Genomic DNA, 15,755 nt, shown 5'->3' on the forward strand with positions numbered 1-15,755 from the left:
AGATTTAGTCAATGCATACCTGAATTGCAGGAATGCACCATCTTCCAAAAGATTACTTTTGAAATTGAAAAAATAAAATACCTAAGCAATTTTTGTTTGCTTATTTGTTTAGTTATACCAGGTTTACCTCTAGACCTCATTCATTCGTATTACCGTTGGAATAATTCTAATAACAATCAAGGAAGGAAGGTCAATTACCAAGCCAGGCAATTTCAGAAGAAGAAAGCTTAGCGGTGAACCCCGTAGTTTCCCATATTCGAGTGCTTATTTGAATTAGAAGTATGTGAAAAGTCTTAATTTACTTACAGTCATATTGTAGCCGTAGAACCATTACGTTGAATTCAAAATCCAATTACTTATTCAGCTGACATGTCCTAGGGCATTTGACTTTGGCACCTGATATATTCTGCTTCTCCTCTTATAGTATCCTAGTTACTACAGAGAAGGATGGTCGAGCCTCTTCCAAATTAGAGGGCCATTGTATAGGTGCAAATATATATAAACAAGACTTTAACATACTCGTTCCTTGTGTGCACGTTACCTTTTCATAATCACACTAAACAAAGAAATCGCCGACAGTAACGGCCATGCTTAATGCGTCTGACATCAATTTAGCGCGTGTGTATATCATATGGACTACTTTGGTCAGACATATATATGTAATAAATTGTGTTTTTATTGTTTAAGTAAATGTCAAAAACTTTTACACTAGATGAGAAGAAACGGTTCAATGGTACAATTGAACATATAGATAATACAGATAATCATACTAATGATAAATCTAAATTTATTAATGTAGATGAGGAGCTGTTAATGGCTGAGGGTGAAGATAAAGTGGGTGATTACACATATACAGCATGTCAGTCAAACTCATATCGATTAACATAGATCACACCTTACATTATTTTCGTTTGTTCCACAGCAGCTGTCGCTGGGTTTATGGTGAGTTTCCTTTTTACCATTTAATACATAATTGATCATTTTAACAGTTTGGTATGTATTCCTCCGCCTAGTGATTACGTATCTGACAAACGAAGGCTATGAAACTGGTATTATTGGAAGTATTACTGTTGCAGTAGGAATGGATCTGGGAGTAGACATCAACGAAAGCGAAAACAGTGACAAGAAGGAGGTTATCACCGCGATGACGGTTGCTGGTGCTTTCATTTGTTCGATATTTGCTGGTGCTTTAAGTGATAAGATTGGACGTAAATGGGTCCTCGTCATTAGTGACATCTGCTACTGCATTGGTACTGTTATCTTTGGTGCATCATACTCAGTAGCTCAAGCTGCCGTTGGTAGATTGGTTCTAGGTTTTGGAGTTGGTATGTCTTCCTGTATTGGTCCTATGTATATCTCTGAGATTAGTCCAACACAATTACGAGGTATGTTGCAGTGAACAAAAATTCCCGGATTGTTAAAACATTGATAGGCACCTTGGTAACTATTAATTCTGTAACCATCACGTTCGGACAAGTATGTTTATTTCCGAAAGTTGGTCTATTCTAACATTTGCAGCTCGTTTCATACGGCATCGGCGCTGGACTGTTGAACGCACCAAAAGGGTGGAGGATTATGTTGGTTTTAGGCGCCATTCCTGCCATATATCAAGCAATTGCAATTCATTTCTTACCTGAATCCCCTCGCTATCTCCTTACTAAGAACAAGACAGAAGAAGCCTACACTGCCCTCGCAAGAATCTATCCTCGTGCCACTCATGAGGAGATTGCTTTGAAGTTTGATGTGAGTGAATAAGCATGGAATTTTGGTCAAAAATCAGCTAACAGTCTGCAGATACTTACGGCTAATGCTGATGAGAGTGTTCGGATGGCAAAAGAACACACGACATGGCAGCTTATTAAGACACTGTTCACAATTCCAAAATACTACAGAGGACTCTTCCTTGCAATGACCGTTCAGGGTGTCTCACAGCTCAGCGGTTTCAATGGCTTGATGTATTTCGCGTGAGTGTCTTGCTTTTCGACTTTAGCCGAAGATTCAATAAAATGTAGACCTACACTTTTTGAAATGTTAGGATTCGAAGTCCCTCCAACAGGTGGACTGGTAGTTGCTGCTACAAACATGGTGTTCACTGCATTGGGTATGATTTTAGTTGACAGAGTTGGTCGTCGTACACTTCTCGTTTACGTTAGCTGTCCTGGTATTGTTCTTGGTTGTGTATGGAGTGTGGTGTCATTGTACTTTCTTACTAAAGATACTGGCTTCCAACTAGATGGAGATGTTCAATATGAAACAGCGAAACAAATGGCAGTAATTATTGGATTCGTCTTCTACGTCGGTGAGTACTATTATATGCTATTAATTAAGTAACTAACCTCCACATAGCTTTATATGGCTTAGGTATAGGTCATGTAGCTTGGACCATTTCAGATCTATTTCCACTTGAAGTACGCGGTATTGGTACGGGTATTGCTACCTCCACTAACTGGGTATGTATATATGATGGCTTTTTCCCAATCTAATACTATTCAGGCATGTAATCTGATTATCAGTGAATCGTACCTTTCTATGCAAAAAGGGATGACACCATCTGGTGGGTAACATCTACTTATTATTGTCCGTGGTAACATACAATAGGTACCTTTGGATTGTTTGCTGGACTGGTGTTCTGTGGATGGGCTTACATAGTATCTTGTTACCCAGAAACGGTCGGTTTGCAACTTGAAGAAGTTCAAGAGGTATTAAAAGATGGATATAATGTCAACAAGTCATTAGAGCTTAGAAAAACTAAAAGGAGAGCATTAAAAGCGATGAAGAACACAGTTATAGGCCAAACTGATCAGCAGACAAAGTGAAAGATACTGCTGTACTTATAGTTGAAATGTATTTATATAAAGCAGTTCATGTTTTATGCCATTCGTAATAAATTTAGGTCTATCTCAAGCGCCGCTCTGATGTGACGCCATACATCATCGGATAATATTGTAAATTCAAGGGATCAGAATGAGAATTAAATAAATAAAATAATAATAATAAACAATTATACTGGAATTGTTACAAACGACGTTCAATCGGAATCCACTTTCGCACAAGAATCAACAGCTAATTATACATACACAATAATGTAATCAAATTTACCATGAGACCAAATGTTTATAGATAATATTACTTGGAATTTACTGGCTAGAGTCATTATTTCACACAAAAAGCATCGATTCACCGTCATCTGATATATCTCCACCAAACCGGAGTTCTGCCGCATCTAGAAAGTTGTTATAAAGCTAAGAATCTAATGCCTAAAAGTAACTATGACGTTCCTTCCTCATTAAGAAGGTCATCGCGGTGATATATAAAATTTTCGTAGTATGAAAACGTTATGTTGACACGACGTATAAATGAAGAAAACTCAAAGCTAAATTATAGTTCATTGCGATACAAGGATCTTTTTTCCAACTTTATTTATTTCCTAAAATCAAACTAAACAAAGAAGCGCCTCCGATACGAACGGAAGTGCCTAAAGCGGGTGACTGAAATGATGCGCGTGAGGTACATCATCTGAATTCGTTCGTCCATATACGCTATATATAATGGCTTTTCTTCCTATTGGACAGTAAATCGATGACGAAAAAATTTACATTAGAAGATAAGAAACGATTCAATGGAGCCATAGAACATGTGGAAGATATCAATAGCAATGCAAATGCCAAATCTGCTTTTGTAGATGTGGATGAGAAACTACTTATTTCCGAAGGTGAAGACAAAGTACGTATGACGGTTACATACTTGACAGTTAGATTGACATCGATTATATAGATCACCCCGTATATTCTATTCGTATGCTCAACAGCAGCTGTTGCTGGATTTATGGTAAGCTCTTTTACTGATCGCTTTCTTTGACATTTATATTCTCAAAAAGTTTGGTGCGTATGTGTTACATCATGACATATTTCTGATAAACAAAGGTTATGAAACTGGTATTATTGGTAGTATTACTGTGGCAGTAGGAATGGACTTAGGAGTAGACATCAACCAAAGTGAAAACAGCGATAAGAAGGAAGTCATCACCGCGATGACAGGTGCTGGTGCATTCATCTGTTCGATTTTCGCTGGTGCTTTAAGTGATAAGATTGGACGTAAATGGGTCCTTGTTATTAGCGATATCTGCTACTGCATTGGTACTGTCGTTTTCGGTGCATCATACTCCGTTGCTCAAGCTGCCGTTGGCAGATTAATACTAGGTTTCGGTGTGGGTATGTCATCTTGCATTGGTCCTATGTATATTTCTGAAATTAGTCCAACACAATTACGAGGTATGTTTCTTTGAACAAAATTCCCAGATTATTAAAACATTCATAGGTACCTTAGTAACTATCAATTCTGTCACCATCACATTCGGTCAAGTCGTAGCATATGGCCTTGGAGCTGCATTGTTGCATGCACCTAAAGGATGGAGAATTATGCTGGTTTTAGGTGCCGTTCCTGCCATATATCAAGCTATTGCAATTCACCTGTTACCTGAATCTCCTCGTTACCTTCTTACCAAAAACAAGACTGAAGAAGCTTATAATGCTATTGCGAGAATGTATCCGCGTGCCTCTCAAGAGGAACTCGCTTTGAAGTTTGATGTGAGATGAAAATGCAAAAATACTAAACGGTTATTGACTCTTTTCAGATACTCACTGCTAATGTCGACGAGAGCGTTCGTTTGGCAAAGCAAAACACTACAAGGACACTCATCAGGAAATTATTTACCATTCCAAGGAATCTCAGAGCTCTGACGCTTGCAATGACCCTTCAAGCTACTCAGCAGCTCAGTGGTTTCAACGGTTTGATGTATTTCGCGTATGTCACAATTAAACATGTAGTTTAAACTCAAAAACTGTCAGACCTACGATCTTCCAAACTTTAGGATTCGAAAATGCAGCAACCGGTGGTCTAGTTATTGCTGGTGCTAATTTTGTGTTCACTGGTTTGGGTATGCTCTTGGTCGATAGAGTCGGTCGTCGTCCGCTAGTAGCATACTTTAGTTGCCCTGGTACTATACTTGGTTGTGTCTGGTGCATAGTATCAATGTATTTTCTCACCAAAGACACTGGTTTCCAATTAGAGAATAACTTCCCGTATGATTCAGGAAAACAGATAGTTGTCATCATTGGCTTCGTTTTCTATATAGGTGGGTATTTGCATCATGATTAAATCTCACAAACTGATGTGTACCTAGCAATGTATGGTACTGGATTAGGACATGTACCTTGGACAATGTCAGACCTGTTTTCTCTTGAAGTGCGTGGTATTGGAACTGGAATAGGGACTTCTACTAACTGGGTGAGCCTCCAGTATTCCTTCATAGTAAGCTGATTCTTTTATAATAGGCGTGTAACTTGATTATTAGTGAATCATATCTCTCTATGCAGAAAGGAATGACGCCATCTGGTAAGTTTACATTGCCCTAACCATAAACGCTGAAGTGCTTTAGGTACTTTCGGATTATTTGCTGGTTTTATATTCTGTGGATGGGTGTATTTAGGATTTTGCTACCCAGAAACAACAGGTCTGCAACTTGAAGAAGTTCAGGATATCTTAGCAGATGGATTTGGCGTTCGCAAGTCGATGGAGCTTAGGAAAACCAAGAGAAAAGCACTTAAAGCGATGAAAAACACCAACATCGACCAGATTGATCCAGAATCCAAATAATTTACGCTGTATTTCTACGACACTGTATTCTATTTTTATATTGCATTTTTTTACGTTTTTAACATTACATCAAATGTATGTATGTCTGAAATATTAGCGATTTGATAGGGTAATGATAAAAAAGGAACACATCGTCCCTACCAACATGTAAAAAGCAACATAATCAACCACACTTAGAGAAGCATTAAAGTATTGAATGATGTAAGTTTACACTATAAATTTTTTTTTAATGTAAGATATGTCCTGAATGCAGGGAAAACAATCGATGATTATATAGCACTGGAATGTTGTAATTAAGTGGTAAACTATCTAGATGGGTAAGACTTCCTTTGTTTCTTAAAAGGAATGATATTATCTTTCCTAGAACGCGTTTTTATTAAGACGGAGCGGGATTTTCACAAGCTTTAATAAAAAAATAAAAACTTGAGGGCAGTATAAATAAAGCTTTATTTCACAATACAGTACACCCATTCACGTTATCTCCATTTAATCACCACACCAAACAAAGAAATCCCCGATACTGGCGGTGGTCCTGAACTTCTGACTTTGATTAAGCGCGTGTGTATATCATCTGAATCCATTGGTTGGGCGTGTATATAATAAGTCTTGTCCCCATTGGTTAAGAAATAAATGTCCAAAACGTTTACACTTGAAGACAAGAAGCGATTCAACGGTACAGTCGAGCATGTTGAAGACGTAGATAGTAAATCAAATACCAAGCCTAAATTTGTTGATGTCGATGAGAAGGTCCTCTTGGCTGAGGGTGAAGACAAGGTACATGTTGCTTTGAATCGCCTGACAACCAGAATTGACACAATCATGCTAGATCACACCCTACATTATATTCGTATGTATTACAGCTGCTGTTGCGGGATTCATGGTTAGTTATCTTTTTACAATACGATTTACGTAATATTTTGAATAGTTCGGTACGTATACTCCTACGTAGTGGTTTCTCCTTGACAAACGAAGGTTATGAAACTGGTATTATCGGGACTATAACGATATCAGTTGGGATGGACTTGGGGGTAGATATCAACGCTAAGGAACACGAGAACAAGAAAGAAATCATCACCGCGATGACAGGTGCTGGTGCATTCATCTGTTCGATTTTCGCTGGTGCTTTAAGTGATAAGATTGGACGTAAATGGGTCCTTGTTATTAGCGATATCTGCTACTGCATTGGTACTGTCGTTTTCGGTGCATCATACTCCGTTGCTCAAGCTGCCGTTGGCAGATTAATACTAGGTTTCGGTGTGGGTATGTCATCTTGCATTGGTCCTATGTATATTTCTGAAATTAGTCCAACGCAATTGAGAGGTACGTAAATGCGTTCGGTAAAACTTTGCATACTTATTGAGACACTGGTAGGTACACTAGTTACCATTAATTCCGTTACTATCACTTTTGGACAAGTACGTCCACCTAATCTCAGGATTATTACCCTTTTTTTTAACACTCGCAGCTTGTTTCATACGGGATAGGTGCTGCACTGTACAAAGCACCTAAGGGATGGAGAATTATGTTGGTTTTAGGTGCTGCTCCAGCTATTTATCAAGCCATTGCAATCCATATGTTACCGGAGTCGCCTCGTTATCTCCTCGCTAGAAATCGTAGTGAGGAAGCTTATAATGCACTGGCAAGGATGTATCCACGCGCGACACAGGAAGAAATGGCGTTAAAGTTTGATGTGAGATAACTTTTAATTGTCTCTTAAAGAGATTGACATACCGTAGATCCTCACGGCCAATGTTGACGAGAGTGTCAGAATGTCAAACGAACATACTACCTGGGAGCTCATCAAGATGCTATTCACATTACCACGTAACCAAAGGAGCATATTCCTAACGATGTGTCTTCAAGCTACTCAACAACTCTGTGGTTTTAATGGCTTGATGTATTTTGCGTAAGTGTTTTGTCTCACCATTCATAAAAGACTAAAATTAAGCTAGACCTACACTTTTCGGTATGCTTGGATTTGAGAACCCAGCCACCGGTGGTATGGTTGTTGCTGGTGCCAACTTTGTGTTCACAGCAACCGGTATGCTTGTGGTTGATAAAGTCGGTCGTCGACCACTGCTCGCATATGTTAGTTGCCCAGGTACAATACTTGGATGCGTATGGAGTATAGTGTCACTGTATTATCTCACTAAAGATACTGGCTTTCAATTAGTTGACGGTGCAGCTTACGATCCAGGCAAACAGATAGCTGTCGTCATTGGATTTGTTTGTTATATCGGTGAGCCTTAACAGTGTAGTCTCATACCAGCTAACAATGATATAGCAATGTTTGCTATTGGTTTAGGACATGTTCCATGGACATCGACAGATTTGTTCTCCTTGGAAGTCCGCGGCATTGGCACAGGTATTGGTACTGCAACTGTTTGGGTGAGCAGAGTAGATTTATAAAAGTTTTGCACCTGCTAATGCACATAAGGCAACTAACTTGATTATCAGTGAATCTTACCTATCTATGCAGAAAGGGATGACACCATCTGGTAGGTTAATATTCTATAGCAGCATATATTTTTACACTTGATAGGTACCTTTGGGTTGTTTGCTGGCTTTGTTCTCTGTGGATGGTCGTACATCGTAACTTGCTACCCCGAGACAGCTGGTTTGCAACTAGAAGAAGTACAAGAAGTACTAAAGGATGGATATAATGTTAGGAAATCAGTGAAACTCAGAAAGGCTAACAGGAAAGCTCTTAAAGCGTCGAAAATGCATAATTAAAGTTCAAAGTAGCAAATATCTAAGTAATGAAGATTGTAATAATAAACATTTGTATTATTTTCAGTGATTAACGTTTTATGATATTTATATGATGTTGTAAGCGTCTGCGCCCATTTTAAGACAAGTATGTGGTGACGACATTTTCGACATTCCCTGCACCAAAAGTACCAATTTTACTAAATTAACTTAATATTCATGCTAATGTATAATACATCCTGCCACTTGTACTGGGACCTTTATACATTCCTTTAACGAACGTCACCCCACTTATACGAATTTTTCAAGAGAGATGGGAAGATAAAAGAAGGAAATATCTTACTCACAGCTCATACGCGTTTATATATTGAGCTGCCTGTCACTCCCGGAAGATTTTTAATTTAAAGCCATCTGGCAGGAGAGCCTCTCAGACGACGACGACGAAGAAGTGGGAAAGATAAAGAGATAAACAACGAAGGAGATAAAATGAGTGAACCACCAAATTCACCACACAGCAACAACCCGCGCAAAGATCCGCAACCGATTATACAAGCACAAATAGTGTTTTTAGTCTCCACCATTACGGAGGACAACTTGGAGAGAAATTACTCAGAGATAAAGAGTGTGAGTATATTAAAGGGCTTTTATATATTGTATATCTCTAACCATTTCCAGCTCATCGAACAGCACGGTCAAGATAACCAAATATATTTCATACGTCGACTTTTAGTCAGCTACGTCAACCAGCTTAAGGGTATAGAAAATAACCCCACGCAAATAAAGTTATTGCGGTTGGAATTAGTCAGGTTGGGTGCCACGGTCGATCAAGCACTACACGTCAGGGAGAGCATCGACAACGAGCAGTTTGACGGGATAAATTTGGATGATTTGTTGAAAAAGCTAGAAATTCCTCTAGTTGAGTCTTTATTCATAGTCGCTGCACTCCTCGATGCACAATCGCAAAACTTGATCGAACAGTCGAGGTTTATACTCAACAACTGGCTTATCGACCAGACCTCGAAGCAAATTATAGTTGGCGCAGGTAGCTTCATTGAGGAGAATAACCCAGATTTGAACGCTCTGCTTATTACGCTGCTCTCACATGACCATCTCGACATCAGCCATATTCAGTCACTCCTGCTCGCACTCTCAACCAGGCTTAAAACTAGCTTACCAAGCATTTTAGCAAAGAGTGTCGTGCCGGACTTGAAGTTCAACCAATCAAAGACTTTAGCGCAGTTGTTGGTTGATTTATCCTCCACAACCGAGTTGAGAACCTCCGTAGAGCTCCTTGAAGCTGCGTTTCACAAGTTTGGCTGGCCATCAGCACAACAGCAGACAGAATCCTTGGATTTACGTGCATCAGAGCTTTTCTCAAGTCTCGGTCAATTGGGCATCATGTCCAATAATGTCGATATTTCCACTATCATGAGCATCCTCAATAATTATCCAACTAAACCCTCGCACCAACTCATAATCCGCGGTTTCGACTCACCTAACAATCCACCACCAACACCAAACATCCTCGCCAACATTCTCCTTTCCGCTCCACCTGGACAAGTTGATGATGAATCGCCGCTTTTAGGTTTGGTCGGTACTTGGGTCAATCCTTCACTTCAGATCAATGCTATAGCTGGTTTGCTTTCGCTCCCTAACGATCAATTTTCTTTTGCTGCTTTGCCTTCACAGAAAATAATCACCGTGGATTACGTCAATCAGTCGAGCCCAGCTATAAAAGCGATGGCTGCTGCCGTCCAATCTTCCCTTTGGAACTGCATCGACACCGTAGATATAATCATCAAACTTCAAGATCATGGTCCAGAACCAATCAATGTACTCGCGCGCGAATTGCTGGAGACTGGTTGCAGGACGCATGGCGAGATAATCTTGCTTGGCTTGGTACAATTGCCGGTAGGTTTGATGTTTGAATGTTAAATTAGAAGCTAATATTATACAGAAACCATGGTCAAATTATCACCTTGAGCTTATCACGCGACTTCTTGCTCTCTTCCTCGCTGGAAACCCATCTCATCAGCTTGTATTCTTGCGTCTCTGGCAGATTGATCGCAACTTCCTTCTCGGTGCATTCAAGCAGTTTTATCAAGACAACAACATGAACGTAACTCGAATTCTTGATGTTGCCCAAGACCTTAAGGTAAGAGACAAATGATGATGTCAAAATTTATAGCTAATTTTATACTAGATACTCGACCAGGTACTTGAGATTAAACCAGTGACCTTTGCATTTGATTTGGCAGCACTTGCAAGTCGTCGAGAATACCTCAACATGGAGAAATGGTTGCAGAATGGAGTCACAGTCCATGGCATTTCATTCTTTAGAGATTCTTTGAAGTTTTTGGACTCTAAGGCTAAAGCAGAGGCAATCAAACTTAACACCGGCGCCGTCAACAATCAACTAAACATAAATGTTCAAACCGTTGCAATGTTTTTGCGAGTTCTTCGCGCAAATGCAGAGGTTTTACCATTGGTTTCTGATGACATTGAATACTACAAGGAGGTTCGCAATCTTTGTCTTCAATATTGGCCTCGTTTGATGAACCTCACCCCACACTCAGAACAAGAGCCAGGTTTGTCAGTCACTACGTTTTCACCAGATCTCGACAGGCAAGTTGAAGATTACTACCATCGTATGTATTCCGGAGAACTGCGCGTTGATGAGGTCATTGTTTTCTTAGAGAAGTGCAAGCAATCGAGCAACCCACGTGATCACGAGTTGTTTGCTGCCATGATACACACACTTTTCGAGGAGTACAGACATTATGAGACATATCCAGCAGCTGAATTAGCTTTAACTGGTATTTTGTTTGGTTCCTTGATTCAGTTTCAGGTTATCGACTTCATACCATTGGGAATTGCAATCAGATACGTTCTGACGGCATTACAGTCGCTCCCAAACACCAATAGATTTAGATTTGGTGTTCAAGCACTCTCACAATTTCAAAGACGATTGCCTGAATGGCCTCAAGTTTGTCAAGCACTTTTGGCTATCAGACATCTCATTGAAACGATCCCTGATCTTGGTTTCTACTTGAGATTGGCAGTTGAGCATTCAAATGAAGTTCGAAGAAGCCAAGGTGGTAGCGCACTTGATGGTCCTGATATTGCTACACCTACAGCTAAGCTTTCCTTCAACACCGTAAAGCCTGATGCTTTGACCACTGATGAAACAGAAGATTACTCAGTACCAGATGAAGAAACATCTGATAGGATACTCTTCATTGTCAACAACCTCGCACCAAATAACTTTTCAACGAAATCAGATGAAATGAAAGAGAGGTTTAAGGCTGAGTATTCCAGATGGTTCGCTCATTATTTGGTTTTAGAACGTGTCAGCATAGAACCAAATAATCACAATCTCTATATGCAATTTTTAGAATCAATTGACGAGAGTGATCTTCTTCGTCATGTTCTTCGCGAAACTTATATCAAAGTTCGCGAATTACTTAATGACGACAACACTGTTAGCAACTCAACTGACCGTTCGCACTTGAAGAATCTTGGTTCATGGTTAGGTGGTTTGACACTGGCTAAAAACAAACCAATTCGTCACCGCAATATCGCTTTCAAAGAGTTACTCTTAGAGGGTTTTGATACAAACAAGTTGATCGTAGCAATCCCATTTGTTTGTAAAGTCTTGGAGCAATGCTCAAACAGCAGAATCTTTGTTCCGCCAAACCCATGGTTGATGGCAGTCTTAAAACTACTCGTTGAACTCTACATCGTTGCAGATCTTAAGCTCAACTTAAAGTTTGAGATCGAAGTTCTTTGCAAGAGTTTAGGTATAGAGATCAAGGATATAGAACCAACAAACCTTGTCAAAAATCGTCCATCAAAGGACGCTGTACCGCTCGCAGCGATCAATCAGACCACACCAGGAGGAAATGTATTGGGATCCGAGTTGGAAAGATTACAGATGGCCGGTGTACCAAATGAACGTGTCCAAGCCGCACTATTACAACAACAAGCCTCAGCAGCGGCTCAACAGCAACAACAATTGCAATTCCAACAACAAATTGCTTCTAATGGTAACGCTCAACAACCTCTTGCCCCAGAATCACCTGTTTTACAGGAGGAGCGCACTCAGCCAAGTATAGCACCGGAATTGATTGCTGCTGTACCAAATATTTCTCAATATTTGGTGTTCGACTCATCCAATCCAATCTTCGCTAACAATGCTCACTTGCAAAGGATGATGCATATTGCCATCGATCGAGCTATTAAGGAAATAATTGCACCTGTCGTAGAGCGCTCAGTTACAATTGCTTCCTTATCAACTAGAGAATTAATAGTCAAGGATTTCGCTATGGAGGGTGATGAAACTAAGATGCAAGCAGCTGCTCATCTTATGGCACAAAACTTAGCTGGTAATCTCTCGCTTGTTACTTGCAAGGAACCACTCAGAATCAGCGTTGTGTCGCATTTCAGACATGTTTTGCATCAATCTGGTTTATCTGAACAATCAGTACCAGAACAAACTGTTTACTCTGCGGTTAATGAAAACCTTGATGTTGCTTGCAAGGTCATTGAAAAGCTTGCTATGCAAAGGGCTATAATCGAGGTTGATGATCAACTTCTTGAAGGTTTCGTAAGCCGTCGTAAGCACAGAGAGGTATGCTACTTCTTTTAGATTGACAAAATTGACATTTTATTAGACCACCAACCAAGCTTATTGGGATAATGCAGTCATTTCATCTGCCCACTTTTCTAACAGTTTACCGGACTTATTGCGCATTAAGCCAAATGGTTTGGATGCTCAGCAATTACAAGTCTATGAAGGATTCAACCGCAACAACTACGCTGTACAACAACAACAACAACAACAACAACAACCGGAAGTTATTGAAAGCATCCCACCTGGAACCCAACAACGTGTTTCAGTAGATGGTAACGGTAATGCTGGAGCTATCAACCCTCAACAATCCTATGAACGCTTCAATCAATTGATTGTTGAAATTGAAAAGGCTATAGTTGCTTCTCAAGTAGACTCATCTGAGCTATTACCGCCAAACTCTGAACTTCGTCCATTAGTTCAAGAAGTTTCAATACTTGCATTCCAATCACAAAACTTTGAAGAAGTTTCACTCTCATTTGCTCAACGTATTGTACAGTTACTTTATCGTGCTGAGACCAACTTGGGTAGAGAGGTCCACGTTACGATTCTTCAACACCTTTGCGAACTCTCGATGAAAGCAGCTAAAGAAGTCACTGCTTGGCTGGTACTCTCAGATGATGATAGGAAATTCAACGTTCCAGTAACATTATACCTCGTTAAAGCTAGATTGATCCATATCGAAGAACTCGACCTTACCTTATCAAGATCGATTGTCAGAGATATGAGACAAAGTGCGATCGATTTCGCTGCTACTTTGATTAAGGAATCTATTCAAGATCAAATAGCAACGAGAAGTAACTTCACCCATTGTTTAGAAGCTTTGACTATTGCTGCGCAAAATAGCAAAACTTCAGATGCGATGACAAAGCTTCATCAAGCACTCAAACAAACACAACCTGGTAATGTTGCCACACCTGTACTCAATAGGTTAACAAAAACCTCTAATGATCAAGAAACTGCACTTAGACAAAGACTTGCATTGAACTTTGCGGATTGGGTTAGAATTTACGGTATGACACAACAAGTAGAAAAGGCATTCATACCGTACATTTCTCAATTACAATCTCAAGGTATCCTCAAAGGTGAAGAAACTTCAACGCTTTTCTTTAGAATTTGCGTTGAATTAGGTGTTGAATCATTCATTAAGCAAAAGAATGATGGTGTTACAAACATCAGTAATGCTTTCCAGCCAATTGATGCTTTCGTTAAGCTGGTTGTCTTGATGATTAAATATCACATGGATCACACCGGTTTGAATCATGATCAGGCTAAGCAGGTCTACTTGAACAAGATTATTTCAATCACAAGCCTCGTAATTGCACAATCACATGAAGATTTACAAGAGAATTTTGAGCAGAAGCCATTTTATAGACTTTACTCTAGTCTCTTAATTGAGTTGTGGAGTATTAGACAACATTTGGGTGTTAATGCATACAAGGGTATTCTTGTTACTATCAGTAACTCACTTGCCAATCTTCAACCTGCATACTTCCCTAGATTTGCTCATGGATGGGTTAGCTTAATATCACACAGGAACTTCCTGCCAATTATTCTTGCTCTTGAGAACCACGAGGTGAGTGTGGTAATTTCCGGAATGCTAATACTAACATAGTTCTCAGAATTGGATAGATTTCCATAGATTAATGACAGCGTTGTTGAGATTCGTGAAGACATTCACATCAAAACCTCAATTCCAAACATCATCAAAACAACTTTACAGAGCAACACAACGTATACTCTTGTTGCTTTTACATGACTTTAGTGAATACTTATCCGAATATTATAGTGGTCTTATTGATGTAATACCATCATCTTGCACACAACTTCGTAACTTAGTTTTGAGCGCATATCCAAGAAATGCCCAAACAAATTCACTTCCGGATCCATTCTTACCTTCAATTGATATTGAATCAATGCCACAATCACAATTCAATCCAACTATTTCATCAGATTATATGACTATCATTATTAATAATGGTATTAAGGATTTAGTTGAGCAATACACAAGTGGTGAAGCTAAAGAAGAAATCGTTGATGAAATTATTCGAAAGATCACAGATACGTCTGCAGCAGTTGATTACGACAATGATGATTGGAAGTACAACGTCCCAGCAATTAATTCAGTTGTCTTGTTCATTGGTGTTGAGGCAATTACTCACTCACAAACGGATACTGAAAGTGTCAAGTTTGATGGTGGATCAACAAATACAAAATTAATTATGTCTTTAATCAATAGGCTTGATGCAGAAGGTGAGATTGATCTGTTCACCATTTCTATGATTCTAACAAACTTATAAAGGTCGTTATTTGGTGCTCAGCGCTATTGCAAATCAATTACGATTCCCATCATCACACACATACTGGTTCAATAGAATGTGCTTAAAGATTTTGGAGGAATCGTCATCAACTAATGAAAATGTTGTTGAAATTCTCACAAGAGTTTTACTCGAACGTTTATTAGTTACAAAACCACATCCATGGGGATTATTATTGACATTCTTCAACGTGTTCTTAAATCCAGAATTTAAGAGGTATCAAAACAAATTCTCTAATTTAGCACCAGAATTTGCTACGATATTTGACAGCGTTGAAAAGTCTTTCGGTAGAGCTGCTACAGTTGCACAAGAATAAAGTAATTATCATTATTAACGGTAACGCGTTTAACGGTTATGAGCATTATTTCAACCTAATATGAATCTATATATCTCACTCGTCTCCCTAACTCAATTTATTATATAGCCATGTTTTCTCTTTCTTG

At 39.3% G+C, this 15,755-nt stretch overlaps 3 protein-coding genes across 3 annotated transcripts; all 3 read left to right on the forward strand.

Moving 5' to 3' along the window:
- Nucleotides 1–690: 690 nt before the first annotated feature.
- WALSEDRAFT_68745 (putative myo-inositol transporter 2) lies at nt 691–5,699 on the forward strand (the record flags this gene model as incomplete). Its single annotated transcript, XM_006958067.1, has 10 exons — nt 691–834; nt 889–942; nt 990–995; nt 1,040–1,385; nt 4,318–4,586; nt 4,634–4,803; nt 4,848–5,134; nt 5,183–5,286; nt 5,334–5,394; nt 5,438–5,699. The coding sequence occupies 10 exons, from the start codon at nt 691–693 to the stop codon at nt 5,653–5,655; spliced, it is 1,659 nt and encodes a 552-aa protein (XP_006958129.1). The 3' UTR covers nt 5,656–5,699.
- Nucleotides 5,700–6,523: 824 nt separating this feature from the next.
- WALSEDRAFT_60261 (putative myo-inositol transporter) lies at nt 6,524–8,425 on the forward strand. Its single transcript, XM_006958068.1, has 10 exons — nt 6,524–6,535; nt 6,581–6,584; nt 6,628–6,975; nt 7,027–7,070; nt 7,121–7,345; nt 7,392–7,561; nt 7,608–7,894; nt 7,940–8,043; nt 8,093–8,153; nt 8,198–8,425. Exons 1-10 carry the CDS (start codon nt 6,533–6,535, stop codon nt 8,386–8,388), a joined length of 1,437 nt encoding a protein of 478 aa, XP_006958130.1. The 5' UTR covers nt 6,524–6,532; the 3' UTR covers nt 8,389–8,425.
- Nucleotides 8,426–8,820: 395 nt separating this feature from the next.
- On the forward strand, nt 8,821–15,747 carry WALSEDRAFT_32400 (Not1-domain-containing protein). The gene is made up of 7 exons (XM_006958069.1): nt 8,821–8,988; nt 9,040–10,275; nt 10,322–10,519; nt 10,568–12,994; nt 13,038–14,570; nt 14,617–15,247; nt 15,297–15,747. Exons 1-7 carry the CDS (start codon nt 8,851–8,853, stop codon nt 15,626–15,628), a joined length of 6,495 nt encoding a protein of 2,164 aa, XP_006958131.1. The 5' UTR covers nt 8,821–8,850; the 3' UTR covers nt 15,629–15,747.
- The last annotated feature ends 8 nt before the right edge of the window (nt 15,748–15,755 follow it).

Source organism: Wallemia mellicola, assembly GCF_000263375.1.
Source record: "Wallemia mellicola CBS 633.66 unplaced genomic scaffold WALSEscaffold_8, whole genome shotgun sequence".
In the NCBI taxonomy this organism is placed as follows: domain Eukaryota; kingdom Fungi; phylum Basidiomycota; class Wallemiomycetes; order Wallemiales; family Wallemiaceae; genus Wallemia; species Wallemia mellicola.